The 15239-nt window shown below is 42.1% G+C and overlaps 1 protein-coding gene and 1 long non-coding RNA gene across 5 annotated transcripts in view; one reads left to right on the top strand and one right to left on the bottom strand.

The window, feature by feature from the left end:
- The window catches only part of LOC149690673 (uncharacterized), a 67524-nt gene that overhangs the window by 34180 nt on the left and 18105 nt on the right, over positions 1–15239 (top strand). The window lies entirely within an intron of this gene.
- The window catches only part of LOC149690672 (sal-like protein 1), a 79410-nt gene continuing 68913 nt past the window's right edge, over positions 4743–15239 (bottom strand). For all 3 annotated transcript variants that reach the window (XM_089870248.1, XM_089870250.1, XM_089870249.1), the window contains one exon: positions 4743–13573. In XM_089870248.1, coding sequence (XP_089726374.1) covers positions 8592–13573 — 4982 coding nt within the window. In that variant the 3' untranslated portion in view covers positions 4743–8591. The remainder of the gene's footprint in view (positions 13574–15239) is intronic.

The raw sequence follows: 15239 nt of genomic DNA, 5'->3' as shown, positions 1-15239 counted from the left end.
GGGGAAATATATGGGGAAAAAACCTTCAAAACTCAGGGAACTCGGTATTCCAAAGGTTGTATGAACCCAGAAGAAAAATCAGCAAAACAGACTTTGACTGTTGGCATTTTACCGATTACGAAAATGAAAATGAGCTCTCTATATTTGTCCCGATGCATTTTTCTTTTTTGAAAGAGAAAGCTGAGATGCGAGAGAGAATCCAAGAAGGGAATTAGGGATAGGGATGGGGATGGGTAGATACTTCATCATAAGCGGTGACTACTGTCCGTCCTTCCTCGTCCAAGTGTAAAATTCCTTCTTATCCGTCAGTCCGTCGCTCTGACAAGGAACAGCGAGAGAGAGAGAGTGATCGCACAATGCTAGCCCATTGTTGTCCCGTGAGAGAGGAGAGAGAGAGAGATAGAGATACTTTCTCTAAATGGCTGCTTCCCCATTTTTGGCAAAAAAGGCGATGATATAAAGAAGCGCCTTTTCCTTGCCAACATATTGACATCAACTCCCGCCATTTTTTAGATTGGATGGTTGAGAATCATCCTCTATAAACTATACCAACCCTGAATCATCTAAAGGATAAATTTAAATTCAAGTATATTCTTAGTTCATTAGACATACGACTCTATTCTAAATGGAGTTAATTTAATGAACTACTTTACAAAGTTTAACAATCTCGTTTATTAAGTAGCGGTAACGGGCACCCCATGGTATGGGTGCCACCGGGATTGAGCCATTAGTTTCGCAGTGCGGGAAAGATATATAAAAATGGGTGCACACTCCCGGGAGGGGGGGGGGGTTATCCGGAAAACGGAGAAGCCTATGAAAAGGGGAGAGGGGGGGAACAGATTTTTCATATCTAGTGGACGACGTCACTCGGCACGCGCCACTCAATCAACCTTTTGACCCTTGCCCCCTCCCCCCACATTTCCAAGCGACGACGAGTATCTGCGGCTAAACTTTACTCCGACAACCTAACATGGAACTATATTCCCACGGTACGGTGTTGTAGATATGCTATTAGTATAACTATGGGGTTAAGGTGTCCGGCTAATAATACGGAATAACGCCGCTCGTGTTAAGGGTTCTTGACCCGGAAGAATATATCTCAACACCCCTTACAACCCCCCAATGTCCACACCATACATATCTTCGCCTGAACTACGGCCAACTTGAAACGTATTAAGCAATATTTTTATAAAATTAAACCTTTTTTAGTCAAAATTCTCTCGTATATTATATTGGATTTATAGTATTTTAGCGGCTTGCTATACCTACTGGGATATTATTATTTTAAGGCCAAATACAGTTGTATTTGATGTTAAGCCTATAGGGTCGAAATTTTTTGGTATATTGACGTAAATCCGATATGTGTTTCTTCTATATAGCTTCAAAAGCGGCTGTTTTTTTTTTTTTTTTTTTTTTTTACTGTGAAAAGTTTTAAATCCGAAGTAGTATTCTATTGAATCGGTCGGTGGGAATAGAGTATAGTCGAGGAGGATTAAGCCGCGTTGGACAGACGCCATCCCTCCGTTTTATGTTGGAAATCAAATCCTCAACCGCAAAAAATATATATATATTTGATATAAAATTTTAAAATCCCACGCCAAAAGAGAAAAAAATAAAGAATCCTTCAATCGGTGGGGGGAAATAAGAGATTTGGGATTAAGTTAGTGCTGCGAGCTTTCAAAACCAGAGTAGGCCCCCTTTTACGAATGTTTTCTGGGCCCAAATAGAGCGACAAATCAATATTTTGCTTACTTAAATTTATTTATGTAATGTTTCTCCGAAGTTATACCATTAAGGTTATTTTATTTTATTTTTCTATCCCGAAATTTTAATAATAGAATTTAATTTTAGTAAAAGTATTTGTCCATATATATATTGAATTTAAGTTCAAATGTATTTACTGGAATTGATTCCAGCAATGGTTGCGGCCTCTATCTCCAAGCGTTTATGATATCTTTCTTGTGTTAGAAACATACGTTTTTGGGGTTTGGGGTCAATAAAAATGCCGGGGTGTGTAAGACAAAGCGTAATATGGTTGACCCCAACCCCCCTAGGCTCAAAAGTGCTACCGTATAACGTAACATTTTCCAGGAAATTATTTAATTTTTACACGAAAATGTCTTCAAAAATAATAATGCCCTTTCGGGTATATATTTTATTGAATATTCTTGGTAAAATTGCTTTAAATTCACACGACGTATCTTACAACTTTCCGCTTTGCTATATAGAAATAATCTGGGAAAAATGTTCTCTTTCTATAAATAGTCCGTCGCTTCCCAGCCATACTTTAGCTATATCTCCCACGCGCTCTTTCGCTCTCTCTTGTATATGGAAGCAAACAACTTAATAAATAAGGTGGAAAGTTCGTGACCTGGCGTCTTTGACCTCCCACTCTACCGCCAAGGGGAAAGCCATCCATAGATACTATAGATATTATACCAGGAAGACATGTCAATGGATCAAATATAGGAGAAACGATGGGGGCGTTTCTTTCTCCTTCTCCGGAAGATGGAGAGCGCTGGGATTGTAAGAGGCTGCATGGAAGACGAATCATCGATGGCTATACATACATTTTTCTTCGCGGAAAAAATATCAGACGCGACTTTCTCTCTCTCTCTCTCTCTCTCTCTCTCTCTCTCTCTCTCTCTCTCTCTCTCTCTCTCTCTCTCTCTCTCTCTTCTTCTTTTTCTTCTTCTTCAAGAAGAAATAATTCTACTTAACTTTTCTTAAGGCAAGAATTCTTCAGGCATTTCTTTGAGAGATGACCCTTGGATATTTTCAAAAGTTTTCAAAGAAAATTCTTGGACGTGTGAGGCAAAGGGAATCATGTTTTCCAGACGAAGGGACACGAGACGGCAAAGAATAATTATTATTAAAGACAGCGGGGGATGGGATGGCTACAGATAACATTGTTATTCCAAGGGGTTGGCTCGGTTGAGTAAGCAAGCAAGCATTACGCCAAGACACAAAATTCTTCTCTCTCTTCATCGAAGATTAAATTGGGAAAATGGTTTCGGGGCGAAGGGTCACGTGGGTGACAAAAATGGGATGACGAGTAGTGAGTGAGTGAGTGGGTGGGTGGAGTTTGTTAGGCGACGCCATCAGCGGTCCGGTCATCTTTACCCCCAAACTCCCGCAACAAAAACACCCTAGGAAAAAGAGTTACTCCGTGTTACTGGACACCGGACAATCTAGTGAGTTCGTGTTAAGGTTAAATTATCATTTAGGGACCAGGGACTCTTGTCCCTATACCCAAACCACCCATCCACCCAGTCCAAAGGGGTTTCGCAACGGGTTGAACTGAACGATCAAGGGGTAAGACACGCTGGAATAAGTACGGGATAATTATTCAGATTGCGATCGTGTGTTAGTCAGGGTGTAGTTCCTCTCGGTTTTGGGAGGGTGAAAATCGAAGGGTAATGGTAGCCGCTTCCGCAAAAAGAAAAGATAATTATTTAACTGAAAAGCAAACCCAGAAACCCAGGAGAAGAAGAAGTAGTGTATAGAGAGCGAAAGGAGGGAATAGATTGATTTGCCAAATACATTAGAAAGATCTCGGGGACAAAAAGGAGTAAGCCTTTATTTTCTCTCCCCTTTTCTATCTCTCTGTCCAAGGCTTAACAATTTCCTCGCAAAAGTAAAGAGAGAAATTTGTAATTTGGTTAACATTTGGATCAGGGGAAACTGTCGTCGCACTGTTGTTGTTGCACCTTATAGTGCAATAGCGTCACGCTTTGAAAACGAATGATAATAACAATAATGTTCTTAACAATATTGTAACACCCAAGCACTTTACTTGGGTGGGTCCACTCTCTCAGTCTAGTACTTTCATCTCTGGCAAATTCAATCGAAGATACTACTTACCCACTGCCTTTAAACTGTAACTCTTTAACTGTACTTGATATCCTAAAATGAAATTGTTATGCCAGAGGAGGATATAAGCGTATCTGTTTACAAGAGATAAGTTAGGCCTGGAAAATTGTATGATTCTTTTATTATGGTTTAACGGTTGTGCTGGTATATTTGTCACGTGTGTCCTTAATGACCTTAATCGAATTTTCCGGACAGGACGGCGGCAAAGCGTCCAGGTGTTTCAGAGTGTCCCCCTCCACCCCCTTGCCCATCCTTTTTGAGTGGACATTGTCCATCTCTCGAGAATAGCTGGAACTCTTTTGTATCAATTAAGCTTCGCGTCATTAGGCCGCGACCACCCCTTCCCTTCATCCCCCGGGTAGCTGAATCATGTCTTAACCCTCATCAGTCACTAGTGGTCAGCCACAGACGACCACTGGTCAAGCTTTAACCCCTCCCCCTTAACCCTCACGCAACTTGGAATGATGGTCTTTTCTTTTTTGGTTGCTGGTCAGTCCAGGAGGACTTCATTTTTCAGGGAGTCATTGGGGCGTCACGCTAATGAATTTTTGGGGTCGTTTGTGAAGGGGGCAAACTCTCTCTCTCTCTCTTTCCTTTACGGTTTTAGTCATTTGGACATTTGGTCATTTGGCACACGAGTAATTAAGTTGCTAGAATTTATGATTATATCGGTCTCTTCTGATTGGTTGAGGCTAGACCGTATCCCTTAACCGTTGCGCAACTACTTGATCTAAATATAAGTCTGTCAGCTTAGAAGGTTTTAATGTATTACCCGTCTATGAAGAGATAAACCAACATGCCATTAACCCCTGTAATTAACTTAAATTAAATATAATAGGCTTAAATAATTATAAGAACATTTGTGATAATTTTTTCGCCTTTTTTAAAATTACTCCTTTTATTTTATTTTTCCGAAAGTGTTTCGTTTTGTTTTGAAACGATCATTGATTTGAAACAAATTTAATTTTTCATTTATATTATATTGTTTTTGAGAAATGCCGGTTCGTGTTTGTTTGTGTATATGTCTGCTTGTTTATTTATTTATTTATTTCGCATCCCCCATATTTCAAGCCAAGCTTCATTTGTTTTTTTTTTCTCTTTTGTTATTTTTTTAATCTACATCTTTAATTAAAAACCGGACATAATTTTTGGTTTTTATATTAAGTTCGTTTTTTTAGATACGTCCAATTTTTATTTTAATTATTCATTTCAATGACACGACACTCATAAATATCGCGCGCGTGAAAATTATATTTAAATTTTTTTTAGGCGGGATAAAAACACGTGGGCGCCTAAATTTACCCGCGCTTTTTTTTTTTTTTTTTGAAATATAAATAAAGGGTATTGGTTTTTTGGGGGGAAAGGGGGCGTGGTCGGAATGACGTCATCGGTTCAATTATTATTTTTTAATTCTCTCTTAATGATTGATATAAAAATAGCGAGATTTTTTTTCTCCGTTAATTTTAATTTAAGTGTCATTTAAATCCCTCGCATGGAACCGGATATGACGTCATCCTCTTTTTTTTAGGACCCGAAAAAATTAATTAATTTTAATTTTAAACTTTTAATTTAATCGCAATTTGTATTTTTTTAATTTTTAACCTGAGATTTTGTTTTGTTTTTGTTTATTATTTGTTGTTTTTGCTTTTTTCGTAATTTTTATCCTAAATGAATTTGTACATCAAAACCTCGTCACGTGGTACCATCGAATATAAACCATTTTATTTTATTTCTTTTTTAATCATTTTAAATTAAATTCTCGTTAAAATTTAATTAAAATTACGGATTTTAAATATAATAATTATTATTCTTCATTAAATCCGTAATTATTTTGATATGGAATGATTTTAAATTGGCGAAAAAAAAAATTATATAGTTTTAGTATCGTCGCACTTAAGGGAAACTTGTTATTTATTATACGCAATGCTAACTTAGGTAAGAAATAAAAGTAAATTTTATTTGATAAGTGCGACTTTTGCGTATTACTGTAAAGAATGTATTTAATTTTAATTGGTAGTTTGGGAAATTGGGATTTGAGGTGCGGAGTCGGTAGAGAGGTTAAGCTTATATTATCACAGTAGTTATATCACTAACTTAAGCCTCCTAAACGTCCGCCCGACTTCAAAAATTAATTAATTTAATTTAATTACAATTAAGGGAACTTATTAATTAACTCGAGATAAAATAAAAACATGATAGGTTCAAAGTTGAAATTTCCAAAATCACAACCTTGATTTTTTTTTAGTTACAGCTTATTTCGTCGGAAATTCAACTTTGACCCTAATTAGGAAAAGAGAAAGGGTTAAAAATTAATTATTTAAAATTATACAATTAATTAAAGAAACAAAAACATAAAACCCGAAGCCAAGTATTTAATACGATTTGAAGGAGAATCGGGGTTTAGGTGGCTCGAAGACGCCAGCGAATAGGAATCTCGGGAAAACGTGACGTTGGAATAAAACGCCTGGATTGTGTCACGCCCCTCGATCCCTTTCGTGACGTCGACAAAGCCACGCCCCCCTCCGATACGCCCCTCACACACCACACATATATTCACAATAATAATTATAATAAAGATCGTATCTATTTATACTTGGACCGCGAATCTCAAAAATAAAATGAACTCTCTGGATTTGATTAAATTCTTTAAAACAGACAAAGTCAACTTCAAGGGACAAATAATCCTCACCTTGGATTATATCCGTAAATTAATATTCCGTAAAAAAATGAAAAGTATATAATAATATAACTCGCGAAAGAAACTCCGCCCATCTCTCAGTCAATCGCCATTTTGAAAGAAACCACGCCCATTGTAGTCAGCCACGTTGGTCTTCTTTCAAAATGGCCATCGACTGAATTGTATAGTTACAAATAACGGCGTGGCTTGTATTTTTAATTATTTATTTATTTATTTTTAACGACTTTAAAAGTCCCAAATTTTAACGAGAATTAATTTATTTTTATTTTCTTTGAAGATTTATTTAAAATCTTTTTAAAATTGTATGAGAGTGAGATTTTCGAATTGAGACTCGAGTTAAAAAAGGACCCAAGGAATTGGTATTTCTAGAGTCCAATTTTGACAGCTGTTTTAAGAAACAATTCGAAGTTCTGCTCCAATTTTTATTATTATTATTCAAATTTCAATAATTATCGAGCTGGTTTTTGAAAATTTCGACGGTTTTAGGACCAAATCCTAATTATTAGAGTGTAGAGAGTGTTAGATAAAGAGAGCAAAGTCGAAATTTAACTTTACCAGCCGAGTAATTAATGATTATTTAATTTTAATCTTAGTTAATTAACTTAATGGCGATTAAATTTATTCGATGGTACGACGATTTTATTTATTAATTTTTTTCATTTTGTTTTTAATATTCCTTGGCTTTGAATTTCTCTTAGAAGATGAGACTTCATACCTTTAAGTCTAATCTGATTCGAGAAGCAAATTTCCATCCGGGTATTTTTTTTCTTGACAATACAAAAGAAAAGCGAAGAGGTCATACGGCTTTCGCTTTTAATTTCTTTTTTTCCAAATATTTCACACACAAATTCTTATTTGTTTATCTTTGCGGGGACTACTTTTAATTTAAATATCACGGGGCGGAGACTTGAGAAACACAACACCCCATCCGTAACTCAAAATAATTTAGTTTTCTTTCAAAATAATCTATCGATAAAAAGGGGGAGGGGGTCAAAGGTCATAATAATTAAATTATTTCCGAGGTTAATTATTTAATTTGCGTTTGAATATTTTTTTTTTTGAATTACGTTTATTTCGACATGAATCTCCTTTTTTATGATGAATGGGGATGCATCTACACTAGAAACTAATATTTTTCCGTCACAATGTTTCATCTGGATCCTCAGTCGTCAGTACTAGGGATGGATAGGTTTAGGGGGCGGGGCCTAATTAATATTTCTTACCACGTGATTTGTTTCTTTGGGTTTTTTTTTATTTTACAAAGGAGAGGAACGTCCGAAATTTATTTCACGACAAGCACCACAATAATTAACATTTGGTTGACCAGGATTATTTTTTTTTTTAATTTTGGGAGTGTTTGTTTATTTGTTTTCTGATGCAAAAAAAACTGGCTTTCTCTTGTGTTTTAAAGGAATAATATTTTTTGTACGAAGGTTTTAAGAGAGGGGGGAATATCTCCCCGGAGGGGATTTTAGGGGGATTTTCTGTACACTTGGATTTTTTATTTTAACACTTTAATACACAACACTGGTCATCATGATTTTTTGTTGACGTTTTATTCATTGTTTTTACCCCAAAATATTTCATTTTGGGGAACAATTAAATACGCGAGTATTTTTGTTCAGGATTTTTTTTTTTTTTTTTACTTTTTCAAGTTCGTTATTTTGACAAAAATCTCCCGAAAATGTTTTCACCAATTTCAAAATTGCACGAATTTTTTCTTTTTCTAAATTTGAAATTGTTCAAACAGAGAACGACAATTTTTTCTTTTTCAAATTCACTTTTGTTTTTAAGTTTGTTTTTTTTTGTTCATCGCCGTTTTGGGGGAAATTGAAAGGACTAGCTGACCATAGGAACCATCTTTTTTTAAGAAATTTTTAATTCTACTAGGCCTTTTTTATTTATTTATTATAATTTTTTAATTCTTCAGAGGCTCTTTAACGACGGGAAGTCTTAATTAACACTGTCAATTTCTAATTAAAGATAATCGAGATATAATTAAGGGGGATATTGTTTAATTTCACACCGATAGTTTTAAGTTTTCGGGAGAAGCGTTGTTTTTATCCCGTTGTCCATCTTCGCCGGATTTATTGGTATAATGAGTTTTTAAGTGTATTTCCAATTCGGATGAGGAAACGCAAATTTTTCCGCAAACGTTGCAAGCGATTTTCCAACCCCAATTGGGTCCGATAGTCGTGGGTGCTTGGATCATCGCCACTGACGTCGGCGTATGACGTTGACTGGCGGGACTAGCCCGTTCCCCCCGGGGTGATTCCGAGGATGACCTTTTCGAAAGGTCGACGTTATGACGATAGTCCCCGTTTTTGGAGGAATCGGGTGTCGATGTGGCCGAAGCCCGGTTGTTGTTCTCCGAGTTGTTATTATTGTTGTTGTTATTTATATTGTTTGTTTGTTGATTTTGTTGTCTGAGATGGTTGGAGGAAGCTTGCGCCATCATTTGGTTCATAACGTGTTGTTGATGCACGGATAAGGGTATAGGTGGTCCTCCAGCGCCGTTGCTTAAGCCGCCGGCTGATTGGATGACCGAGATCTCGTTCATTTTTGGCGGAGTCATGCCATTCAAGTAGGCCGGGTTGAAATATTGGAAATACAAGTCCGGTCGATGATGGACCAAGTCGCCCGGTTTGGATCCCGGCGGCAAGGGTAGCGGAGGTAGTTCCAGAGACATGCGGCGACCTCTACGAGAGGAACCGTTACTCCACATGTGCGTCCCCATATGGACTTTCAAGTTGCCCTTGGTGGTGAAAGCTCGCCCGCAAATGCTGCACTTGAAGGGCTTGTCGCCCGTATGCGTTCTCATATGAATCTGCAAAGCACTTCCGCTCGAAAATGGTTTATTGCAAACGTGACACATGTGTTTGGGCATCCCCGGCGGCCTTTTGGGCACCGGATTGCTGTGATGGTGATGTCCTCCGCCGTGATGATGACTTCCGGAGGAACTACTATGGTGTTGGTGGTGATGGTGGTGGTTGTGGCCACCGCCGCCTCCGCTATGGTGATTGTGCGCTTGCTGTCGTTTCAGATTCTCTAGTTCTTTCAGGGTGTTGGTGATAGAATTGTCGTTTTGCGAGGAGTCTTCGTGGTTAACGCTACCGCGCGAGTCGGTAGACGTCGGTGTCGGGGGTGTGGTTGTGGTGGTAAAAAGCTGGGAGGGAAGGTCTCGTATCTTGTGGGTCAACATGTGTTGTTTCATGTTTCCTTTGGTGGAAAAGCCTCGGTCGCAGACGTGACACTTGAAAGGGCGCTCTTTGGTATGACTTCGGTAATGAATCTCGAGAGCGCTATTGCAGGCGAACGTCTTAAAGCAAATTTGACACGTGGTGTTGGAGCGGCCCGGCGTTGGCGGAAACGGGAGACCGCCCAAGGGCGAAGGAAACATCCGCGGGGAGACCATACTGCCCTCGTGGCCGGGAGTTAAGACCGAGGCGCGGGGAGTCAAGTCGAGAGCGCCGCTTTCGGATCTGACGTTCGACGTGGGAGATACCATTGACGATGTCATCGAAACGGAGAGCGGCGATTCGGATTTGGCCAGCCCGCCCCCCGGCGTCAAACGATCGTCCGTCGAGGCGCCTCCTTCCGACGCCGCTCGACTCGTCGTCGGCGAAGAACTGTAAGCCGACGGTGACTTGGAACCCACCGACAATTCTAACGGATGCGTTCGATACGACGGATCGTCGTAGCGTTGTCCGTAACCGCTGACTGGCAAGGCGATTCCGAAGGGACCGAAAGGTAACGGTTGAGGTATTGCCGTGTTGATCGTCTTTACGTGGTTTTCCAAGGCCGCTAAAGACGTCGTGAAATTATTTGGAGGATGTCTGACTGAAGAATTCCCTCCTCCTCCTCCTCCGCCGTTGCCGTTGCTTTTATCGAAACCGGGAGACAAGGCCCGAGAGGGAGATTCGCGACTAATGGAGGAGGGCATCGGTGGAAAGTTTGATGGTGGCGAGATCATTTCTTGCTTGACCCTGACGACGGGAGTCAGAGGGGGCGGACTAGGACCGTCGCTACGATTAGTCGGCGAGGGCGATCGAGGCGAAGTTGGCCTTTCCGATTCTTCCATTTTGTCTTCGTCTTTGGTGGAAATGACGGACGAAGCGTCTTTGATAACGCTATCGGGACTTTGCGAGGCCGGAGACTGGTTGACAATGGACGACGGCGAGCAACTTTTGCGACGATTTGACAAGTCCAGCCTGAAGGGATGAGGTGGCGGAGACATGAGTATACCCGCTTGACTGTTATGAGTTTGATGAGAAGACAAGAGCAACCTGGGCGGGAAAGATGGTTGAGAGACGGGCATTCTTTTGATCAGTTCTGCCGTTTGAGAAGAGCCCGTGTGCATTCTAATATGTTGTTGCAAGACTAGAGAATTTGTGAATTGTTTGTGACAGACGGGACATTGATGAAGAACCCGCAAAGGCGGCTTGACTCGATGGACGCCCATATGCGTTTTCAAGTTACCTTTCGTCGTAAATGCTCGCCCGCATATCTTACATTTGAAAGGTCGCTCGCCCGTATGTGTCCGGTAATGCATTTGCAAGGCGCTCTTGCAACTCAAAACCCGGTGGCAAATAATGCATTGATTCGGGTCGCTTAGCTTGTGTTCTATGTTATCGACCAGTTGTTGAAGTTTGGACGTTTCCGAGGTTTTGGTCACTTCCATCAAGCTTTCCCAGTTGCTATCGACACTACCCGGTTTGGGCAGCAAGTCTTGGTATAGCGCCGGGTTATTGACTTCCCCCTCGGCGGCGTTGGTTCCTTCGCCCCGTGCCTCCGCCGTGGATGCCGTCGTCGTTACGGTAGTGTTGGTGGCGGCCGTAGTCCCGAGGGAGCCGAAGGTGAAATTTGGCGCGGGAAAGGTCGAACTTTGGTGGAAAAACGAAGGGAAAGTCGGACCGGAAGAATGCATAAAGGGCGAGTAACTGGACATTCGATTCGGGTTGTAGTACGGTTCAGCCGAAACTGAGCGTTTAATTTCGTCTTCGCGAGGAATATCGTCTTCGTAGATTTCGTCGTCGTCGAATAAATCTTCGTCTTTTAGTAGCGGACTAGCGCGATCTCCGCCCAAACCCGAAGAATCCATCGAATCTTGATCGTGTTCGATCTTGACGGAACCGTCCAACGAAGTGTTGTCAGTCGCCGCCGTCAAGTTAGACACGTCGTTTAAAGAGCCGCTTCTCGAACGATCCGACAGGTTGGGAAACTTCGGGACGTTGTTCAGTTCGATGGGCGAATCGCTTTCGTTTCTGGCTACCGGTCTGACGGTCAAGTCTTCGGCCAATTGAGGCGTCGAAGAGCGTTCCGGTTCCGAGACGTTGATGAAAGAGTTGCTGGCGTTGCTACAGTTGGAGTTGGTGGAGGCGGCCAACATTGTCATGGTGTTGTGATTGCTGGAAGAGGGCGAAAGTGGCCCGGTGGAAGAGTTGGGCGGTTCCAAGGGAGGATGGAGAGCGTCCAAGTGCTCGGGAACGGGGTTTGGGTTCATTTTGACGTGCGGGTACTTGGCCTTGTGCCTTTGGAAATGGACTTTCAAATTGCCCTTCGTCGAGAATCTGTTTCCGCAGACATTACACTTGAAGGGGCGCTCCCCCGTGTGAGACCGCAGGTGTATTTGCAACGCGCTGTCCGACCCGAAAACCTTTCCGCAAAACTTGCATCGATGGCGGAATAAAGCTTCCTCTTTCCCGTCTTCGCTCTTTTTCTTCAACCTCAAGGAATCGCATCCGCCCAAGCCGTTAATGCCGTTCAACAGGAACGAGCCCCCGGACATGGTATTCTGCAAGGCCTGCTCCGTGTGTCTCTGCAGTAATTCCAAGGTATTTGGTTCTTGCAAGGGAGGTGGCGGGGGCAACGATAACGGCTGGATGGGCGACGTCGCTCTCTGACTAAGCGCGGCACTTTCTAACTCTACTTCGTTCTTTTCTCGTTTCGGTAAAGTCATGGCGTGAGCCGTCGAGCTCGCCGCCAGAACCGGTGGACTACACACTTTATTCGTATTGTCTTTTCCTCCGCTCGTAGGAGGCGACGATAAAGCCGTCGCGCTGATTACACTGTTTAAAGCGGTGGACGCCAGTGACGTAGGCGCTTGTTTAACAACATTGTTTTGGATCAACGCGAGGTGTTGGTGTGGTGGCGGTGGTTGCGCGGCCGTCGTGTTCGAAGACGAGGCTAAGGTACCGAGGAGCGCGGTGACGGGAACGTCCGTACTTTGAGGCGGCGTCAGAGCCGCCGTACCCGTTAACGTCGCGCCCGGTAATAAACTGGCTAGGGCCGGCGATAAAACGGTGGCCGGGTTCGGGGGAGCGCCGGCGTTGCCTAAAATATGAGCGTGAAGTTGCTGGATTATTTGCAACTGCAGTAATTGTTGTTGTTGCAAGGTGTAGAGAGCCGATTGCAGCGCGCCCAGTTCCGTGGAACGCGTGTTGTGACCGTGTTGCGCCACGGCGACGCGCGTGTTTTGCAAGGCTTCCAGAGCGACGTGCGTGTCGGGAAGTAGCGAGTAATGAGGTTGAGGTAGGTTCGAGTTGAGGGACACGCTCGCGGTCACCATCGTCTTTTTCGACGGCGGGGGCGACTCTTTGTTTTGACGCGAAAGGTTCAAGGCCGTCGTCGGATCGTCTATCGCGCTTTTACGCCGACGTTTATCGGCGCCCGTTAGTAACCCGGACTCCGGAGAGGAGTCCGGTCTCGGGGCTTCGTCTAGGGGCTCCAGTTCGCTAGCGTAATTGGGGTCCTCGAATCTGTCCGTGGCCACCACTAAGACCAGTCGCTTGCGCGCGCACACTTTCTTGTGAAGCAAAAAATCGGACAAGTGCAAGAATTCGGCTCGACATTTACCGCAAATGTGTTCGTCGTCCGTCAAGATCGGCGAAGAGTCCTCGATGACGTCATCGTTTCCGTCGATGTTGTAACTGGGACTGTCCTCTTCTTCCCGTCCTTCTTCCAAGTCCTCCGCATTTCGAGTTTGTTGTGAAAAGTGTCCGCCTAAAATACAAATACAAAAAAATACGTTATTATTTTTTCTCGAAATATCACCTCATTCGTAAGTAATATTGTTGTTTAAAAAAGTTCCAGCAGAATTTATGGGATTTGATAGGCGTCATCTAGTGAAGCCGGGGAGGGAGTGTGGAATATCTATCTATCTATCTATGCGGGATTAGGATGGCGCACGAAATCCATACAAGGGTGAAAGGATATCTTACGAGTCTCTTGGGTTCAGACCCAGGATGGAGTCAGTCCAAGCTGAGACCATTTTTATCGCCGTTCTCTCTATTACGCCCTTACTCACCCCTAGCTCTACGACTGCCAGCCTGGGAAAGCCCCAAATTCGGTAGGTCTATTCTAGCCACCGACCTCCGTCCGCGTGGACCGTAATTACCGACCGAGAAAAAGGTTTTTACGAACGTCGCTCGCGCTCGGACTGACTGTGATCCCGTCTATAAACATCTTTATATCCCTTGTCTGGCTTCCATATTACCATCAAACCTATCTTCCCCTTCCCTATATATATATATTGCTACAAATATGACGTACATAACGTTGGAATGAAAATCAGGGTTTAGGGAACGGGGACTACTATTATGGGATGGCTGCTAGCAGACCCTTAAGCCCTTGGTACAGTCATGGATGGCGTTACTACTTGCGCCAACAAATATGCTTGGAAAAATAGTTTTAATTTCTCAAATATTTGAAGTCTTGCTAATTTATAAATCAGGTTTTTATTGCTAATTTATTATTTGAACCAAGTCAGTCGAAGAAAGTAAAGTTTGACAGGGTATCGATATAGAATTGTTATTGCTATGAAACAATTGGTGATATAAATAACTGGGGCTGTACCCCCAATCAATCCCCAACGCCCCAGTAACTCGAGCCATCATTCCAGCTAGCTAGGGTTCAAGTACAACCAGGCAATCTGAAAAATGACCTCTCTCTCTCTTGAACCATAAGAAACCAAGACGAAAAAGATATAACCTAGACTCTACATAGATCTCTTCAACTGGTTTCACGAGCTAAGATTCGTCTCCCGCTTATGTGTAATATTTCTACAAGTATTGAAAAAGGCGTATGACCCTCATTCCTGGAAAGCTCCATGTCCAGAACGACGGTATGGATAAACCAAACGTAGATATCCCATCTATGAAGATGGACCCTTCCAATTTTGGTAACTCCGTATCATATTTAACTTTAATATTTTTGCCTTGATATTATTGAGAAGAGGTACGCCGTATCGTTTGGATGAAATAGCCTATGGGCGGTGGAAAAATACTTTTTTCCCGGGGCTATTTTTCCCTCTATGAAATTATATCTCCCTGGGCCCGCGTTGGCCACCAGAGGGTTCCCTGGCGATTATCCGCCTACGCAGCTCACCCAACGTGTCTTTCTTGACCCTAGTAACTAAGGGACATCCCTATCGAAACTAAGGTTTAATCTTAGTGTCAACCGAATTGGGTTTTATATATATTCCTATATGAAATTATATCTTCCACGAGAAATCTCTCTTACTATATTTGTGCCCGCGTTACTTGTCCCCGAAATTCATCTTAAAATGATAAGAGCGCCTGTATTATATGTAGTGACCGAGTTGACTGTAAATAAATATAACGAGAAGCAATCTAGCTGATGGATAAGTGACCCTCCACTCTCTCTCTCT

This window comes from Phalangium opilio, unplaced genomic scaffold (genome assembly GCF_054372755.1).
Source record: "Phalangium opilio isolate 3A_F unplaced genomic scaffold, DU_Popi_V2 ptg000031l_1, whole genome shotgun sequence".
Lineage (NCBI taxonomy): Eukaryota > Metazoa > Arthropoda > Arachnida > Opiliones > Phalangiidae > Phalangium > Phalangium opilio.
This window is presented reverse-complemented; position numbering and strand designations above follow the sequence as displayed.